The sequence below is a fragment of the Poecilia reticulata genome, linkage group LG13, assembly GCF_000633615.1.
Source record: "Poecilia reticulata strain Guanapo linkage group LG13, Guppy_female_1.0+MT, whole genome shotgun sequence".
NCBI classification, from domain to species: domain Eukaryota; kingdom Metazoa; phylum Chordata; class Actinopteri; order Cyprinodontiformes; family Poeciliidae; genus Poecilia; species Poecilia reticulata.
The window spans coordinates 18,171,473-18,185,070 of NC_024343.1; the positions used below are offsets into that span (position 1 = coordinate 18,171,473).

General features: G+C 41.6%; 2 protein-coding genes across 4 annotated transcripts; one reads left to right on the forward strand and one right to left on the reverse strand.

Annotated features, from left to right (window-relative positions):
* Nucleotides 1-4,263: 4,263 nt before the first annotated feature.
* snrpa (small nuclear ribonucleoprotein polypeptide A) lies at nt 4,264-7,550 on the reverse strand. 2 transcript variants are annotated; one of them, XM_008425782.1, is made up of 7 exons: nt 7,468-7,550; nt 7,120-7,214; nt 6,861-7,033; nt 5,834-5,995; nt 5,586-5,750; nt 5,411-5,499; nt 4,264-4,807 (listed from the first exon to the last, which is right to left on the reverse strand). In XM_008425782.1, exons 2-7 carry the CDS (start codon nt 7,190-7,192, stop codon nt 4,648-4,650), a joined length of 822 nt encoding a protein of 273 aa, XP_008424004.1. In that variant the 5' UTR covers nt 7,193-7,214; nt 7,468-7,550; the 3' UTR covers nt 4,264-4,647. The 2 variants fall into 2 exon arrangements, with proteins under 2 accessions (XP_008424004.1, XP_008424005.1); XM_008425783.1 differs by having other exon boundaries at nt 7,421-7,498.
* A 1,101-nt stretch (nt 7,551-8,651) lies between these two features.
* actmap (actin maturation protease) lies at nt 8,652-13,541 on the forward strand. Of its 2 annotated transcripts, XM_008425785.1 has the most exons (8): nt 8,652-8,735; nt 8,842-8,923; nt 8,998-9,161; nt 10,466-10,534; nt 10,710-10,834; nt 11,333-11,462; nt 11,531-11,601; nt 12,607-13,541. In XM_008425785.1, exons 3-8 carry the CDS (start codon nt 9,013-9,015, stop codon nt 12,948-12,950), a joined length of 888 nt encoding a protein of 295 aa, XP_008424007.1. In that variant the 5' UTR covers nt 8,652-8,735; nt 8,842-8,923; nt 8,998-9,012; the 3' UTR covers nt 12,951-13,541. The 2 variants fall into 2 exon arrangements, with proteins under 2 accessions (XP_008424007.1, XP_008424006.1); XM_008425784.2 differs by having other exon boundaries at nt 8,691-8,923.
* Nucleotides 13,542-13,598: the final 57 nt, after the last annotated feature.

Consider the following 13,598-nt stretch of genomic DNA (forward strand, 5'->3'; position numbering starts at 1 on the left):
GAGAGAGAGAGAGAGAGAGAGAGAGAGAGAGAGAGAGAGAGAGAGAGAGAGAGAGAGAGAGAGAGAGAGAGAGAGAGAGAGAGAGTCAAAGGGTGTGTCCTGAGGCAGGGAATATCCTTGTTTCAGACGGGATGGTCCCCAGAGCGCAGCAGAGCGCTCTCCTCTCCTCGTTGCCCCGCAGCCCACTTTACTCTTTTTTGGCACATTTACACGTGGGATTACGGGCGATTCGCTTCACGGACCCGTTTGAGTTTCCCCTCCACCTTTGGTGACACCTCCCTGGTTTCTGTCCTCCAGTTTCCCCTCCTCGGCTCCGCCGGGTCAATTAACTGCTGTCACAGCAGCTCTCTCTGAGTTTGGATAGTCTCTAAAAAGAGAGGAGACCTTCAAACTGAACCCACTTTATAGGAAAACGGGCTCTTCCGCTGATCTAATAAAAACTGTTAACAGAAAGTAGAGGGAAAGCATGTATTACATGAGGAAGATATCAGCCCAGTGTGGCATGACCTAGGGGGCGTCACAGTCCACTCATTCATTTCACAAAACCCGTCAAGATGGGATTAACACTTCGTTTTGCTCTCTCCACGTTTTGTCAAACGACTGATCAACGAGGAAGTAGCTCCAGTCTTGCATTTTTCAGACGCGCCACTTGTCCGACATTCCTGAGTCAAATGGCTTCACACCTCTTCTTCTCTGTGTAGACATGCTCTCCAGAGTCCTGCTAATGACCTGATTGTTTGATTCAGGTGTGTTGCAGCAGATGCACATCTAAAAGCCCTCAAGGACTGGAGTTTGGCCTTGTGTTATGCCACGTAAGGAGAGTCCTGACGTGACAAGAGTCAGGTCAAGGACATACGGTTGGTGCAAGCGGCCCATGACAGAATTTAAAAGTCAAACAGGAACCAGAACCCATTTCCGATGAGAAGACTATGGAAATCAAATCTACTGTACGAGTTAAATCTGATGCACTTCCTCAGTAAACAGGGTCGCTACGCTGAGCTCAACAGCGCAGCTATTGCTGAAGAAAGCAGGTACCTCGTATTGCTGAAGTTGTTGTCAGAAAGCAATGATTTGGTCCAGTTGCAGCTTTTGATGTGAGCAATATGCCCCAAGAAAACAAGTCAGTCAATGTTCCTATTCCTTCCATCCATCCGTCTATCCATCGTCTCACACGCTTATCCCTTGTGAGATTTCGAGGACTGCTGATGTCTATCTCCAGGGATCAACAGACAAGAGGCAGGGTTCACCCTGGAGAGGTTGTGCAAATAATTGAATTTGTTTCAAGGAATCTGGACTGATTATCTATGGTTCCATCCATCCAAACTCCCAAAGCGAGCCGCTGACCTGGTCTTAGCTCTCCCCAAGTGACTGAGCTGCTCATCGCCTCAAAGGGTCAGCCACCCTACGAAGGCAGCTAACTTTGACTCCTTGAGACCAGAATCTTATGATCCATACTTCAGAACCACAGAGTGACGTTAGAAATGTCTTTCTCCACCAGGAGACACAGAAGCATTGTGTCCACAGTTCTGCATCTGAGAACCCAACGCGTACACTCTATCCTACAATACGTCATGAAAGAGACAAGAAGGTACTTGAGGTAAAGAGTCAGCTGTAGCTCAGAGGAAGCAATCAATCTTTTTCACTCAAAGCCTATCATTTTTGGAAGCATCTCCTGTGGTCCCATGAAACCGTGAAGTATCGGAGTTGGCAGAATCACGTCGACTTCGCCATCTCTTGGGAGAGATGGTGAACTTCCCAAAAAGAGCATTATGTGTGGAAATTATGTCGCAACTCATCTCAAGACGTCAAGCAGGGAGAAAAAGCTTGAGAACTAAACTTGGGTCAGAGTATTTTACAGGTGGTTACAGATGGGACGACTAATATCGCTTCTTCTTATGAGCTGGACACAAAGATTTTGTTTTTCACAGAGCGGGTTTGCTTTGGGCGTGTGCAGCACACAGCAACTCCATGGACAGAAAGACTCCACCTGCAGCCTGCTTCCCTCTGCTCACACATGGACACTGGTGATTAAACTTGTTCCGACAGCTGCAGCTGTATCCTGCTGTTCGCATGCAGCTGCTGAACGGAGCCGCCGGGCTCCCCTATAACCGGCTGAGCGCATAAATATAAAAGGGAGTTGTGGAGTGTGAAGGCATCTTTTGAACATTGGCACCCGTCACATGGCATATTTTCCACATCTGACCTCCAGTGTTCGCGTCCTGTTGGACTCAGGACCTCCACACAATGTTCCTTCTTCATTGGAGGGCCATCTAATGAGATTCTGCCTCCCTCGCCCCTCCTCGTCTTCCTCCTTCGTCTTGAGGTCTATCACGGGGCTGTTGCCTCAAGAAGCTTCCCTGACAACCGCTGGTGTTTCCGCAGCTTGGCGCTCTGCGGTGACCCCGGGAGCAGAACAGAGGCCTCTTGAGGAGGAGAGCCTTGATTTGCATACGAGAAGCAGCGACATGCAGGCATGAGCTGAATGAGTGAAGCACATTCCTGTTTTTTTTTTTTTTTTACAGGTTCTAATTAACGTGTGAGTCTAACCTTAGCAAAAATGATCACCAAAATGTGTAGACTTAAAGATATAAATTTGAGCGTTTCAAGTTGTGCAACTAGCGCCACCTTGTGGCGACTGGAAGATTTTAGGGGATGAACGGTTTGGATTTCTTGATGGCAAGAAGGATGATTAGTCTGTTTTCAGTAAATACTCACAGTTCTCAGTTATCTACATTGTTTGTGCTTAGTTTAAGGAATTAAAAGACTAATTCCAGACTGAACTGGTTGCATAAATTAACTCCCTTAAGAAAATAACTAAGATAATTTCTGATATGTTTTCTTGAAGTGAAGTTACACCTTTGACATTGGGCATCTACACATTTCAGTCTCTCTAACTTGTTTACTTCCAGCATCTCCTTGCATAAAATGCATTTCTTTCTGTATGACAAAATCCAGATGGAAAATGTCTGGCCATCAGTTGAGCACACCAGGATGTCTGAAAGGCACAAAATGAAGTTTTTGGGGTGGTGTAGTTAGTCCCGCCCAGTTAAGACGCTGTGGTGTCACCTCAAACAGGACGTTGATTCTCTTAAAATCCTCCTGTGTGGTTGAAGAAGCCGATGTAAACGACTCGTTACTTGATTTTTGCAAACTGCTACCAAATATGGCACAACCAAGTTTAAGGGGGCAGTTTCTGTTGCCCTGGAAACTGCTTCCCCTCCCCCTTCAAAGAGGCCGTTTAGATTTGATTGAGTTATATCCTTAATCATTGAAATCATCTTAAAATTGCACTTTCTGGATCAAAACTCATCTGACGATCCAGAAAGTGTGACCAGAAAACGCAAAAACAGAAGAATCCAATAAAGAGGCCCAGTTTGTTTTGCTCTTTACTGAAGCTTTGAACAAAACTCACCGTTCTACAGTGACGAGTGGGAATCTCCAATGTTCTGATTTTTGCTAAGCTAACCTGAAAACAGTGTGAAGCGTTTCAGCGTCACGCAACAAGCAGCTTTAAGTCCCTCTCCACTCACTACGACAGAAAGATTCCTCTTCTGCTCAGTGGGCAGCCATATTTCCAGGACCAAACCCCACACACACACACACACACACGGCTCCCTGGTGGCTAAGGTCAGCGCTTTCTCAAGGCAAAATAAGGGAGTGTGGAAAGGCTTGGGAAACAGCAGAAGAATGTGAATTTTTGTGTGCACTTTGTGGGTCTGACCTGCAGACAATTACCCAGGGCACAGTTTAAGTCCACAACAGGGAGGCCCTGTGTGTGTGCAGAGCAAAGAACAAAATTGGGCTTTTCAGGCCTAATTCACACGTCACTCCTGCCTGAAGCTCGTGAATCTGGCTTTTGAGAGGAAGAGGAGGATTTACTGGTTTGTAATCACACTGCGAGGCTGAGAGGATGGCTTCTAATCAGGGACATCAGCTAAAGGCGTTCTGTAATCATTATCTTTTTAAGCGATCATTGATGTTTCCCTCAATGCAATAACTTAAAAAAAAATGCATTCTGAAGTTGAAGGTAGGTCTTTGATGAGTTTTCCTCAAAAAATGCCATAAATGACTAATTTTTATTGAGATTTCAGAGCTCATTTTCCTAAAAAGAAAGCTGCATATAAATTAGATCTTTGGAAAATGACTCGATGCAAGTCATAGCGAATCAGAAATACATAAACGTCAATGAATTAGGGGCAAGGGCTGAAACGGAAATCAGTCAAAAACAAACTTGTTCTGAAAGATTCACACAGACAACAAAGCGTTACATAAAGTCACATCTTTTAATAAAAAAAAAAGAAAAAATAAAGAAAAGGGAAAAGCTCCAGGTACAATGTCTGGTCGCCCAGACTCTGGGTGCAATGCTTTAACAATTTATGAAAACAAATGTCAAGTTGTGGCTTTAACAGCAGAATAAATCTGTAATCAAAATTCACAGCTTTGATTGTGTCGTTTACCAACAAGCGCTTTCTATCTAGGAAGTGTTAAAACCCAGCAACTTGACATCTCAACGTATACTTACGTGGCAATCCTCGAAGAGGGGAAAGTACCACTGTCCGCAAATCAGCAACATTCTTATAAAACATTTTTTTAAAAAGCTGAGAGCATTTGAACCCAGGGCCTGCAGGGGGAGTGGAGGAGGGAGGATCACTTCTTAGCGAAAGAGATCTTCATGGCGTTCGTCTGTGTGATCTTGAAGCCCTGCAGGGCGTCTCGCGCCGCACCGGCCTGGACTTCGTTTTCAAACTCCACGAAGGCGATGTCGTGGCGACCGGGAACCAGTCGCACCTCTTTGAAGCCGGGGAACCTGGAGAAACACGAGCGGTCAGGTTCTGCCTTTATGGAGGCAAACTTTTAAACATGAATACTAGAGAGGCAGCAATTTAAAAAAATAAAAGAAAAAGGTGTAGACTGGGTATCAGTGATCCATAAGTGCAGATCTATTCAGTCTAATTCTACGCTGAATGCTCTGAGCGACTCCATTCATTCTTTATTTGACACTAAAGACAGAATTCCTAATTGCTCATTTGAAAGGTTTGCTGCAGTTTATTTCCACATGTTTAACCGTGTGAAAATATTTATCAGTTTATTACTTATTTTACATTGGCTGTTATACTCCTAACTGCACAGACCGAACAAATTAAAAGTTTTTCTTCCATGCTTGACCAAGCTTCCGAAGCCATCGGTGTAACTCTGTACTGGTGCAGAGTTATCAAAATAAATTCATCATTAAGTGCATTTATATCTTTAAGAGAAACTATTTAAGTCAATTCTGCTGTTTTTCTGCATGACAATCGGCGGAAACCAGCGAAGTCGACTCTCATACAGCTTGGATTTAGTTTGGGGAAAATACCAAATCCATTTAGAAATTGCGCAACACAAAAGACAAACAGACAGAGTTGGTACTCACTGGTTGAACAGCATGGAGAGCATGAGCTCGTTCGTCTCCTCTGGCAGGTTTGTGAGGAAGAGGATGTGATTGGGGGGATTTTCTGAAACCTGCGAGAAAAAAAAAAGCCTAGTTTCAACTCTACCCGTCAGCGAGAGCAAGACGGCTTTGACTGAGGAACGCTCAGAATTACTACCTGCTGGGGCATCTGTCCAGGCATCATCTGACCAGGAGCAAGGGCCCCAGGGGGCATCTGGCCGGGGGCCATTCCAGGTGGGGGCATCATGCCAGGAGGGGGCATGTACGGCGGCTGACCTGGAATGTGCATCATCCGTGGAGCCTGGCTCATAGGAGGCATTCCCTAAAGACGACAATGGGTTTAAAATGCGTCCCTCACCGTTTCTGCAGCGGCAGATGCGTTTAAATCATCGGAGCTCCACTCACCGGCATGGCTGCAGCGACTCCAGCCGCCATGGCTGCTGCTGCTTTCTTACTTACGCCCGGCTCAGGCTTGGGCTTCTTCTTCTCCTTTTTGCGGTCTCGTTCCACATAGGTCCCCTTCATCTTCGCTATGATGTCGGAGTCCATCTTGGAGTACTGGATACGCTGCAAAAAAATATAAACGTTAACTGCTTAAAACGGAAGACAGACACAGAACAAAGTTTGTTTTTTTTTAGTTTGATTAATTCGGGGTTTCAGGCTCTTCGGTCGTAGTTTGTGGTGCTCACACAAACGGGGCCGGTGAAGACTCATGTCACGCTCGTCCCAACAATCAAAAACTGAAGAAGTTTTTGTTTGTTCACGTTTGCATAAACTGTTAATCATCAGATCAGACCTAAAGCAGTCTGATCAATGAAAAGACTGACATGTAGCAAAGTGTGGGTTTTTTTTTTGTATCAATTATTTGAAATCATGAATGAATGGGGTTTTTTTTTGTAGAAATTCAGTAGTTTTCTCTCTGATTTGAATTCTCAAGCAACTTTTAGTGTAAAAAAGCCCTTCACACTAATATCGGTTTAATATCAGGAATATTTCACTTTTATTTTTACTTAGTACTTATCTAGCAACCCAAAACAGGGATTAGAACAAACCTAGAAAAAAAAGTACCTCAGCAACTACTTTTTAGACAAAAGGATACTTACTTATACTTATCTAGCCTGAACAGGAGTATCTAGTTTGCATACTCTGGATCAACATTATTAGATTATTTTTCTTCTTCCTTTGCTCTTTCCTTTCAGTTTGAATTTCCTTTAAATTCATGTAAGGCGCTCTGAATTGCTTTGTTGCTGAAAATGTGCTATATAAATAAAATTACCTTACCTACCTAACCTCACATTTTCTTTACATCCCATCAGCACACAACTAACCTGAGCAGTATTTGGTGAAAGCAATGTTAAGAACTAATCTGGGTTTTAAAACATAACTTAAATAAATTAAAATAAAGATGTTTGCAGTTGTTCAGTTAACCTACCATGGGTTTGTCGTAGAAAGGAAAGCCCTGCATGGACCTCAAGGCGTTGGAGGCGCTGTTGATCTCTTTAAATATAACAAAGGCCTGGCCCTTCATCTTCAAGTTCCGTGCTACCAAAATGTCCAGAATTTGGCCAAACTGCGAGAAGATGGCGTAAAGCGACTTTTTCAGCTCTGCGTAGACGGGAGAAAACGAGTTTACATCGAATGAAATCGAGTTGTGGATGTATAGGACATGTATAGGTTGTGTAGAAACTCACCATCTTTCTTGATTTTCTCATTCAGGTTGTTGATATAGATGGTGTGATTAGGACGAACCTCCGCAGCGGTCATCTTAAAGTCTATTTACGATCACCTGGAACAAAACAGCTTTAAGCGATCTGAAGCGCGACAAAGAACTGGGACTAACGACGGTTAGCAAACAGCCATTCAGCGTGTACAGCCTGTTAGCTTTACATGCTAACAGAATAACAGAACAGCAGAATAAATCAAACTAAATTAAACAATTACTTTCTGTTTTTGTTTTAAACACATACCGAAGAAACATAAGTCTATAAATACCTTGGATGGAGACTTAACGATCCACTAAATGCAGCCAAACTACTCACCTCGATATGACGAATGAAAGACCCAGTTTTTTCAAATCACGTTTATCTTCTCGCGAGAACAACGAAAAATAATTCTTCTTCTGTGTCATTTTTCAGAGGATGGGAACTTTGTTCACTTCTTCAGTGGTGCGCTACCGCCATCAACTGGCTTGGAGTGTTGTGTAGAAACACTCCAATGTAGCTCAAATAAAATGTAGCTCAAATAAAATAAAATAAAATACCAATTAATTCAGTGTATTTCTTATGTATCTGTATACATTTTTACATAGCCATAAAACTGATTAATAATGAACAATATGATCATTAAAATTGTATTATTTATCTCTACTTCTCCAGTGTAAGAAAGTGAAAGCTCCTTGTGGAATAACTTACTACTGGTAATGGTACTGTCGGTCAAATATTAACTATTTGGATTTCTGTTGCTGTCCAATCTCCGTTATGTTTTTCTGCCAACACAATTTAATTGTCCTGTTTGGGAAGAAAAAAATGTGACATTATTTTCTGACAAAGGTATCAATGGCATTTTTAAAGAGTATTCTTAGGAGATATATTTTTAAAGGCTTGATTTTAGTATTGGGATTGGACTACAAAGCATGGACACGCCTGCATTTCCACCTGAAACTGTCTCATTGTTGTACTCCACAGACTGAAACCAGCCACCTCAAAGACAGTTTCTTTCCCCAGGCAGTTTCTCTGAGGAACACAATGAACACATGCAGTCCTACGCAACTCTAACCTGAACTAAATTAAGCGTACTGCACTATCACACAACAATCATTTCTTTCTTTCTGCAAAAAATGTTTGCAAGCACATATGCATTGCTTATAGACTCTTATTTGATTTCCACCTTAAGCTTAAAATCTATACTTTATATCTTGGCCAATAAATCTGATTCTGAAATGTTTCATGTTTTTTTTTATTGTTCAAGCTTACAATGAATCTAAAATTGTAGGTGCAATCTCACATTCAAACAACAAAGAATAATAATTCAATCTAACTTTGTAACTCATATTTATTCTTCTCTGATTTTTATTGTACTTTTTCATAGGCTGTTGTGATATGTCTGTAATAAATGCGACAATGTAAATACTGTCCTTAAAAATATTTTCTTGACCACAAAATGCAGATAGACGTGATACACCTCTTGGAGATCATTTCGGTCCAGTTGGTGGCGGTAATGCACCAAAACGTTGCTTGCTTACCGCATTTAAGCAAGAAGAAGAAGAACAAAAACGGAGCAAGTTCTGCTAAATATGGGCATGAAACCGGTGAGCGTCAGCTCAAGTTGACAGTCTGTGAAGTTAGTGTAATACCAGCTTATATATCGTTGTAGAATAACATTTCTGGTGTTATTTTTACGCAAATTAATTTTAGAGTCGATGTTGAAATTTCCGTGCTGCTTTGAACGCAGCAAAGCAGCGTGTCAGACACCTATAAGCAGGAGCAGAGGCGGCAGGTTTGTATTATCATTACTCTCTGAAGTTATACAAAATATGCTAACCGAGCCTTTTTTTCCCTCTTTCTGTTAAGGTGGAGGAGCTGAAGATGTCTCCCCCTCCACCTCCGCCCCCAGCTCCGTGTCCTCCACCTCCAGCAGCGAAGAAGAAGCTGTACCAGACCATAGCCAGCAGCAGGAGTCCTGTGGAGGGGGATCACACTGAGGCCTGCCTGCTCCTCAGACAGAGGGAGAGCTGGTGAGATTTGGCTTAAAAACCCTCAGCTAAATACCATCTGATGTCCTAATCGGAAAAAGTTAATAATAATAATAATAATAATAATAGTAATGATAATGATAATAAATGAACTTGTGTCATGAAATCAAGATATTTGTCATTGTCACAAAACATCTAGTGATAATTTCACTCACTGACAAGAATAGTGAAGAACCAAAGCCTGAGTTTTATTTGGGTCACGTATTGTGTATGTGTGAGGCCAGGCTGTCACATTGCCTGGGCAGGGCAATCAGATTTGCAATCAGGGCAAATCTGATTGCCCAGCGTCCCGCATAGTCTCAATGTGACAGATTATTAAACTCTGTGGAGTGATGGCAATGACATATGCTTTGCCTGGTGATCTTTGACCTCTGTTTCTGTCTGACTGTTGGATGCTCCTGCAGCACTATAATCTCACCTGAAATACACCGCTTTGTCAAAGTATTCACACCCCTTAAGCTTTTCTCTCTTTCTGTCTACAATGTTTCAGTATTTTCAGTCTGAAGTTTGTGGTAATTTAGTACAAATTGAATTTGTTTGGCAATAGCGCAGAAGGATAAAAACAGAAAAAACTAACATATTTTTCACAGAATTCTAATTTCGTGAGTCACTGAATCTTAGGTTTTCATTATCTGTAAGGAAAACCCAAATTATGGCTAATTGTTAAGCCATAAGCATAAAAATTACAAGAAACAAAGGCTTGGGATATGTTACTCTGTATCCTATTCTATCCTAAGTTTAACTTTGTTAAATGACTGGCAGGAAATATTTGAATTTTACCCAATATTTCTTTTTTTTTTGTAATATACCTGTAAATTTGGGAGCTCAGGAGGGAGAATCTGCTGATATGAAAAAAAGACTAGTAGTGCCAATCTGGCTTTTCAAAGATGATGATTGTTATTTTTTACTGAAGAACATGCAGTCTCTTGCATTTGCAGAATCAATTGGAGCTTTCTATTTTGATCTAGTGGCTGAGCTTGAAAACCAGTACCTGATCTGCTTAATTAAAGGCTAAAGAAATGTTGCGTCACTGAGTATAATATGATCACGAAGCAACACTAATCTAATCTGTAGCTGTTAAAGGAGTTTATTTACGGCGCGTTTACACAAAGCCAAATTTTAGACTATTTACGCACAAAAATACAAGTTTAGCTCTTGTACATTTCAACTTGTCTAATTATTCTGGAACAAAATGTCATTTTGAACTAGACTGTAGAGAAAAAAAAATATCAAAGTTGTTCTCAGGGAGTCATTTTCTTTAATTTGATGCAATGTTTCTTGGTCAGTTTCAGGCAGGATCTGCAGTGGTTACTAGTAAACAAGTACGTGCCTTCCCTCATCCAAGACGGCCCACAGTAAGTCACTGAACCGAACGCTCTCAAACCTTCGTCTTAACGAGAAACCAGCGATGGAGCGTGTGTAAATCTGTTCCTAAACACAAACTGAGTATTTTTTTGTTTCCGTATAACGAGCGGTTTTAGATGTGAGTCGTAAAACGTGACCCTTTCACAGCGAGCGTTGATACTTCAGGTGTGGCTTGGTGGCTCTGTGGATGGCTGGCCACCTGCGACAGCCGCAGCTGAGCGTCGCCATGGAGACGGTGGTTCAGACAGCAGTGAGGAGGGGCTACACCGCACAGGGGGAAATGTTTTCAGGTAACCTCAGTGTGTAAGACCACTTGATGCTGGAGCATTTTAGAGTTATTTATTTTATTTGATAAAGTTTTGTATTCTTTCATATTTAACTGTGCCTTAGTTTTTTTCCTTCTATGTTGGAAATTTGCACTTCCTGTTTAGTTTCTTATATTATATTTTCTGTTTATCTGTAACTGGCATCAGGTTCAACTGGGATAGTAAAGGATATTTCTATTCTATTCCAGCTGTAGAAGCAGCAGAAATATCAACAAATAAATGTAACAAGCTCCAGATTAGTAGAAAATAAACCTTAGATTGTGTTCCATTTAACTTAGAAATAAGACACAACAATTAGATTGAATACCTTTTCATTGCCTGGAATAGAGAGAATATACTTTGCTCCGAGAAATCAGCTATAATGGAAAATGTTGCCATTTTGTTTCTATTTTACAAGATTCTGAACCCGGTGTTGTGACGTGTCGTTGCCGTTTGTTCTTGCTAAGCTTCCTGTGTTTCCAGCGTGTAACATGGCCCTGCTGGCAGAGGAGCTCTGCGTCTGTAAGGCTGAACTGCTGTCGGGAGGTCTGAGTGGCAGAAACATGGCAGCCATCATCAAACACCTGTGGAGCGGCCAGCCTGTTCTCATCCCGTATCCTGCTGCCAACTGAGCCCAAACGTTTTTACCTGCAACATGCAGTTCCTTGACGGTATGCACAGGTATGATGAGGACTTCAACCATGAGCCATGCCAGCGTCAGGGTTACAGGGCGCACTGGGCCGTTGCTTCAGGTAAGACCTTGTTGTTGGGGAGATGATTTTAAAACGATGCAAATGTCACTGAAGAGTATGTCTCCATTTTTCATTAAGTGGATTAGGTTTAATTCCTGCATTCTGACTCACATCAGAGCTTAACTTTAGGTGCGTTTAATGGAGGTTGTAAAGACATGTGACCCATTTTAGTGTTTGCACAGTTTAATAAACATATCATTCAAAATATAAATGACTTTCTGCATTAAATGTTGTATTTGTTGACATAGAAAAAAACTAAACAAGATAGAAGCAATTTCAGTTTTCTGACGAGCTGCTTTTACATCCCTTGAGGTTCTTCATATTATACCTGCAAACTTCAGTATTTTTTATTTCTTTACTGGGATCTTCTTTGTGATACTGTTCCTATCCTATTTCAGACTAAAGTTAAATGCATATGTGGTAGCAAAAAAAAACAAAAAAACTAATTTGACGATAAAAAGAAATTCACACAGTAAAATGCAAGAGTGACAGCATCATACTGAGAAGTTGCTTTTCTTCGGTAGCATACAAGCTGGTTGGTGCTGACAAGAAGTTGAATGGAGCTAATGCTGCATTCCAGTTGCATTCCAAACTGGGAAATTTTGTCTTCCCAGTCGGAAAAATCAACTTAAACACCACCTGAAGTCGGATTTCCCACTGGGAGCAACTCCGACTAATCCCAGTTAGGACTTGTAAGGCGGACTTCGTGTTTCAATATGGCCGCCCCTCGCATCAACAGTAGCAAGATGTGGAAACATGTTTGAATGCGTCTAATATCAGTGTTACAATCAGTATTACATGTGCATCAATAAACTGAACAAATAAAAAGTGGTGTTTCTCAAACATATAAGTTTAAAATGATTGTAAGAGGTGCTGTGAACCGTATTCAAGTCTACGCTGCGAACAATGTCTGAGCGTCGCCATGTTGGAATTTCTACATCTTAAATAGAATGTTGTTTTAAGTTTAATTTTGGTCTTTAAACGTAAATTGCCCATTGATTGCAGGTGTGCTCCTCGGTTTGAACCAGGGGAGCGTAAACAACGAGCACGCTCAACCGGATCCCTGTCTGCCCTGGCTCTACGTCGGCAAAGGCGGCCATCTTCCTTGTCCCGTCACCAGCACGAGCGCCACCGAGGTTTACATCCTCGCCAAGCAGGGCAAGAGCCTGCGCTACCAGCTGTGGAGTCTGGACAGCGTTGCCCAGAGCAACGGGCAGCTGAGGATGATGGACCCTCTGCGAGCCAACGATGGGAGCCAGTATGTGGTTCCGGAAGGAGGTGTGGAGGCCGGGCTCGCGGGACAGGCGGTTTTACTCCACACGAGGACTCGGCAGCAGGAACCACAGTGACGCTGTTCAAAAACTACGGTTTCATCTGTTGCCACATCCTCCTGAACGGTCGCTATGCAACGTTAGTATTGAGAAATGTTTACCAGAACATTATGTCTAATCGAGAGCCAAAAGTGTCACAATCATTTTATAAATGTTTAGAGAAGCGATGAAGTAATGAAAATTGTAGACATGATACATCTAAAAATAATTTTTGGGTCTGAATAGCTATAATATTTCAGTTTGTACTACAGTCCATCGTGAAAAATTTTGAACTTTCATTTTGACTTTCCCTTCAAACCCTCAAGTGTGATTGGTTAACCTTCACAGCAGCTTTAGTGTCGACCAATCACCTTGTCTGTAACGGTGTTGGACCCACCCACTGAATAATCAAGTATATACAATTTTAATCAGTACTTCTCCATTTAAATATTAAGTTATTGACCTAAATATTTCATACACATTCACAATTTTATTTAAATCAATGTATTAAGTTTAGCACTTTTGGTCCTTGATTTTGTCTTTCATCTGGTTCAGTTTCTCCACTAACTGAACAAAACTGATTTTAAAGTATTTATATTTGAGCAATTTAAAATAAAATGATAAAATGCCTTCTTGTATTTTTCTACCCTGTTTTGATGTTGAACTTCTCTGATGGAAAAAAAAAAG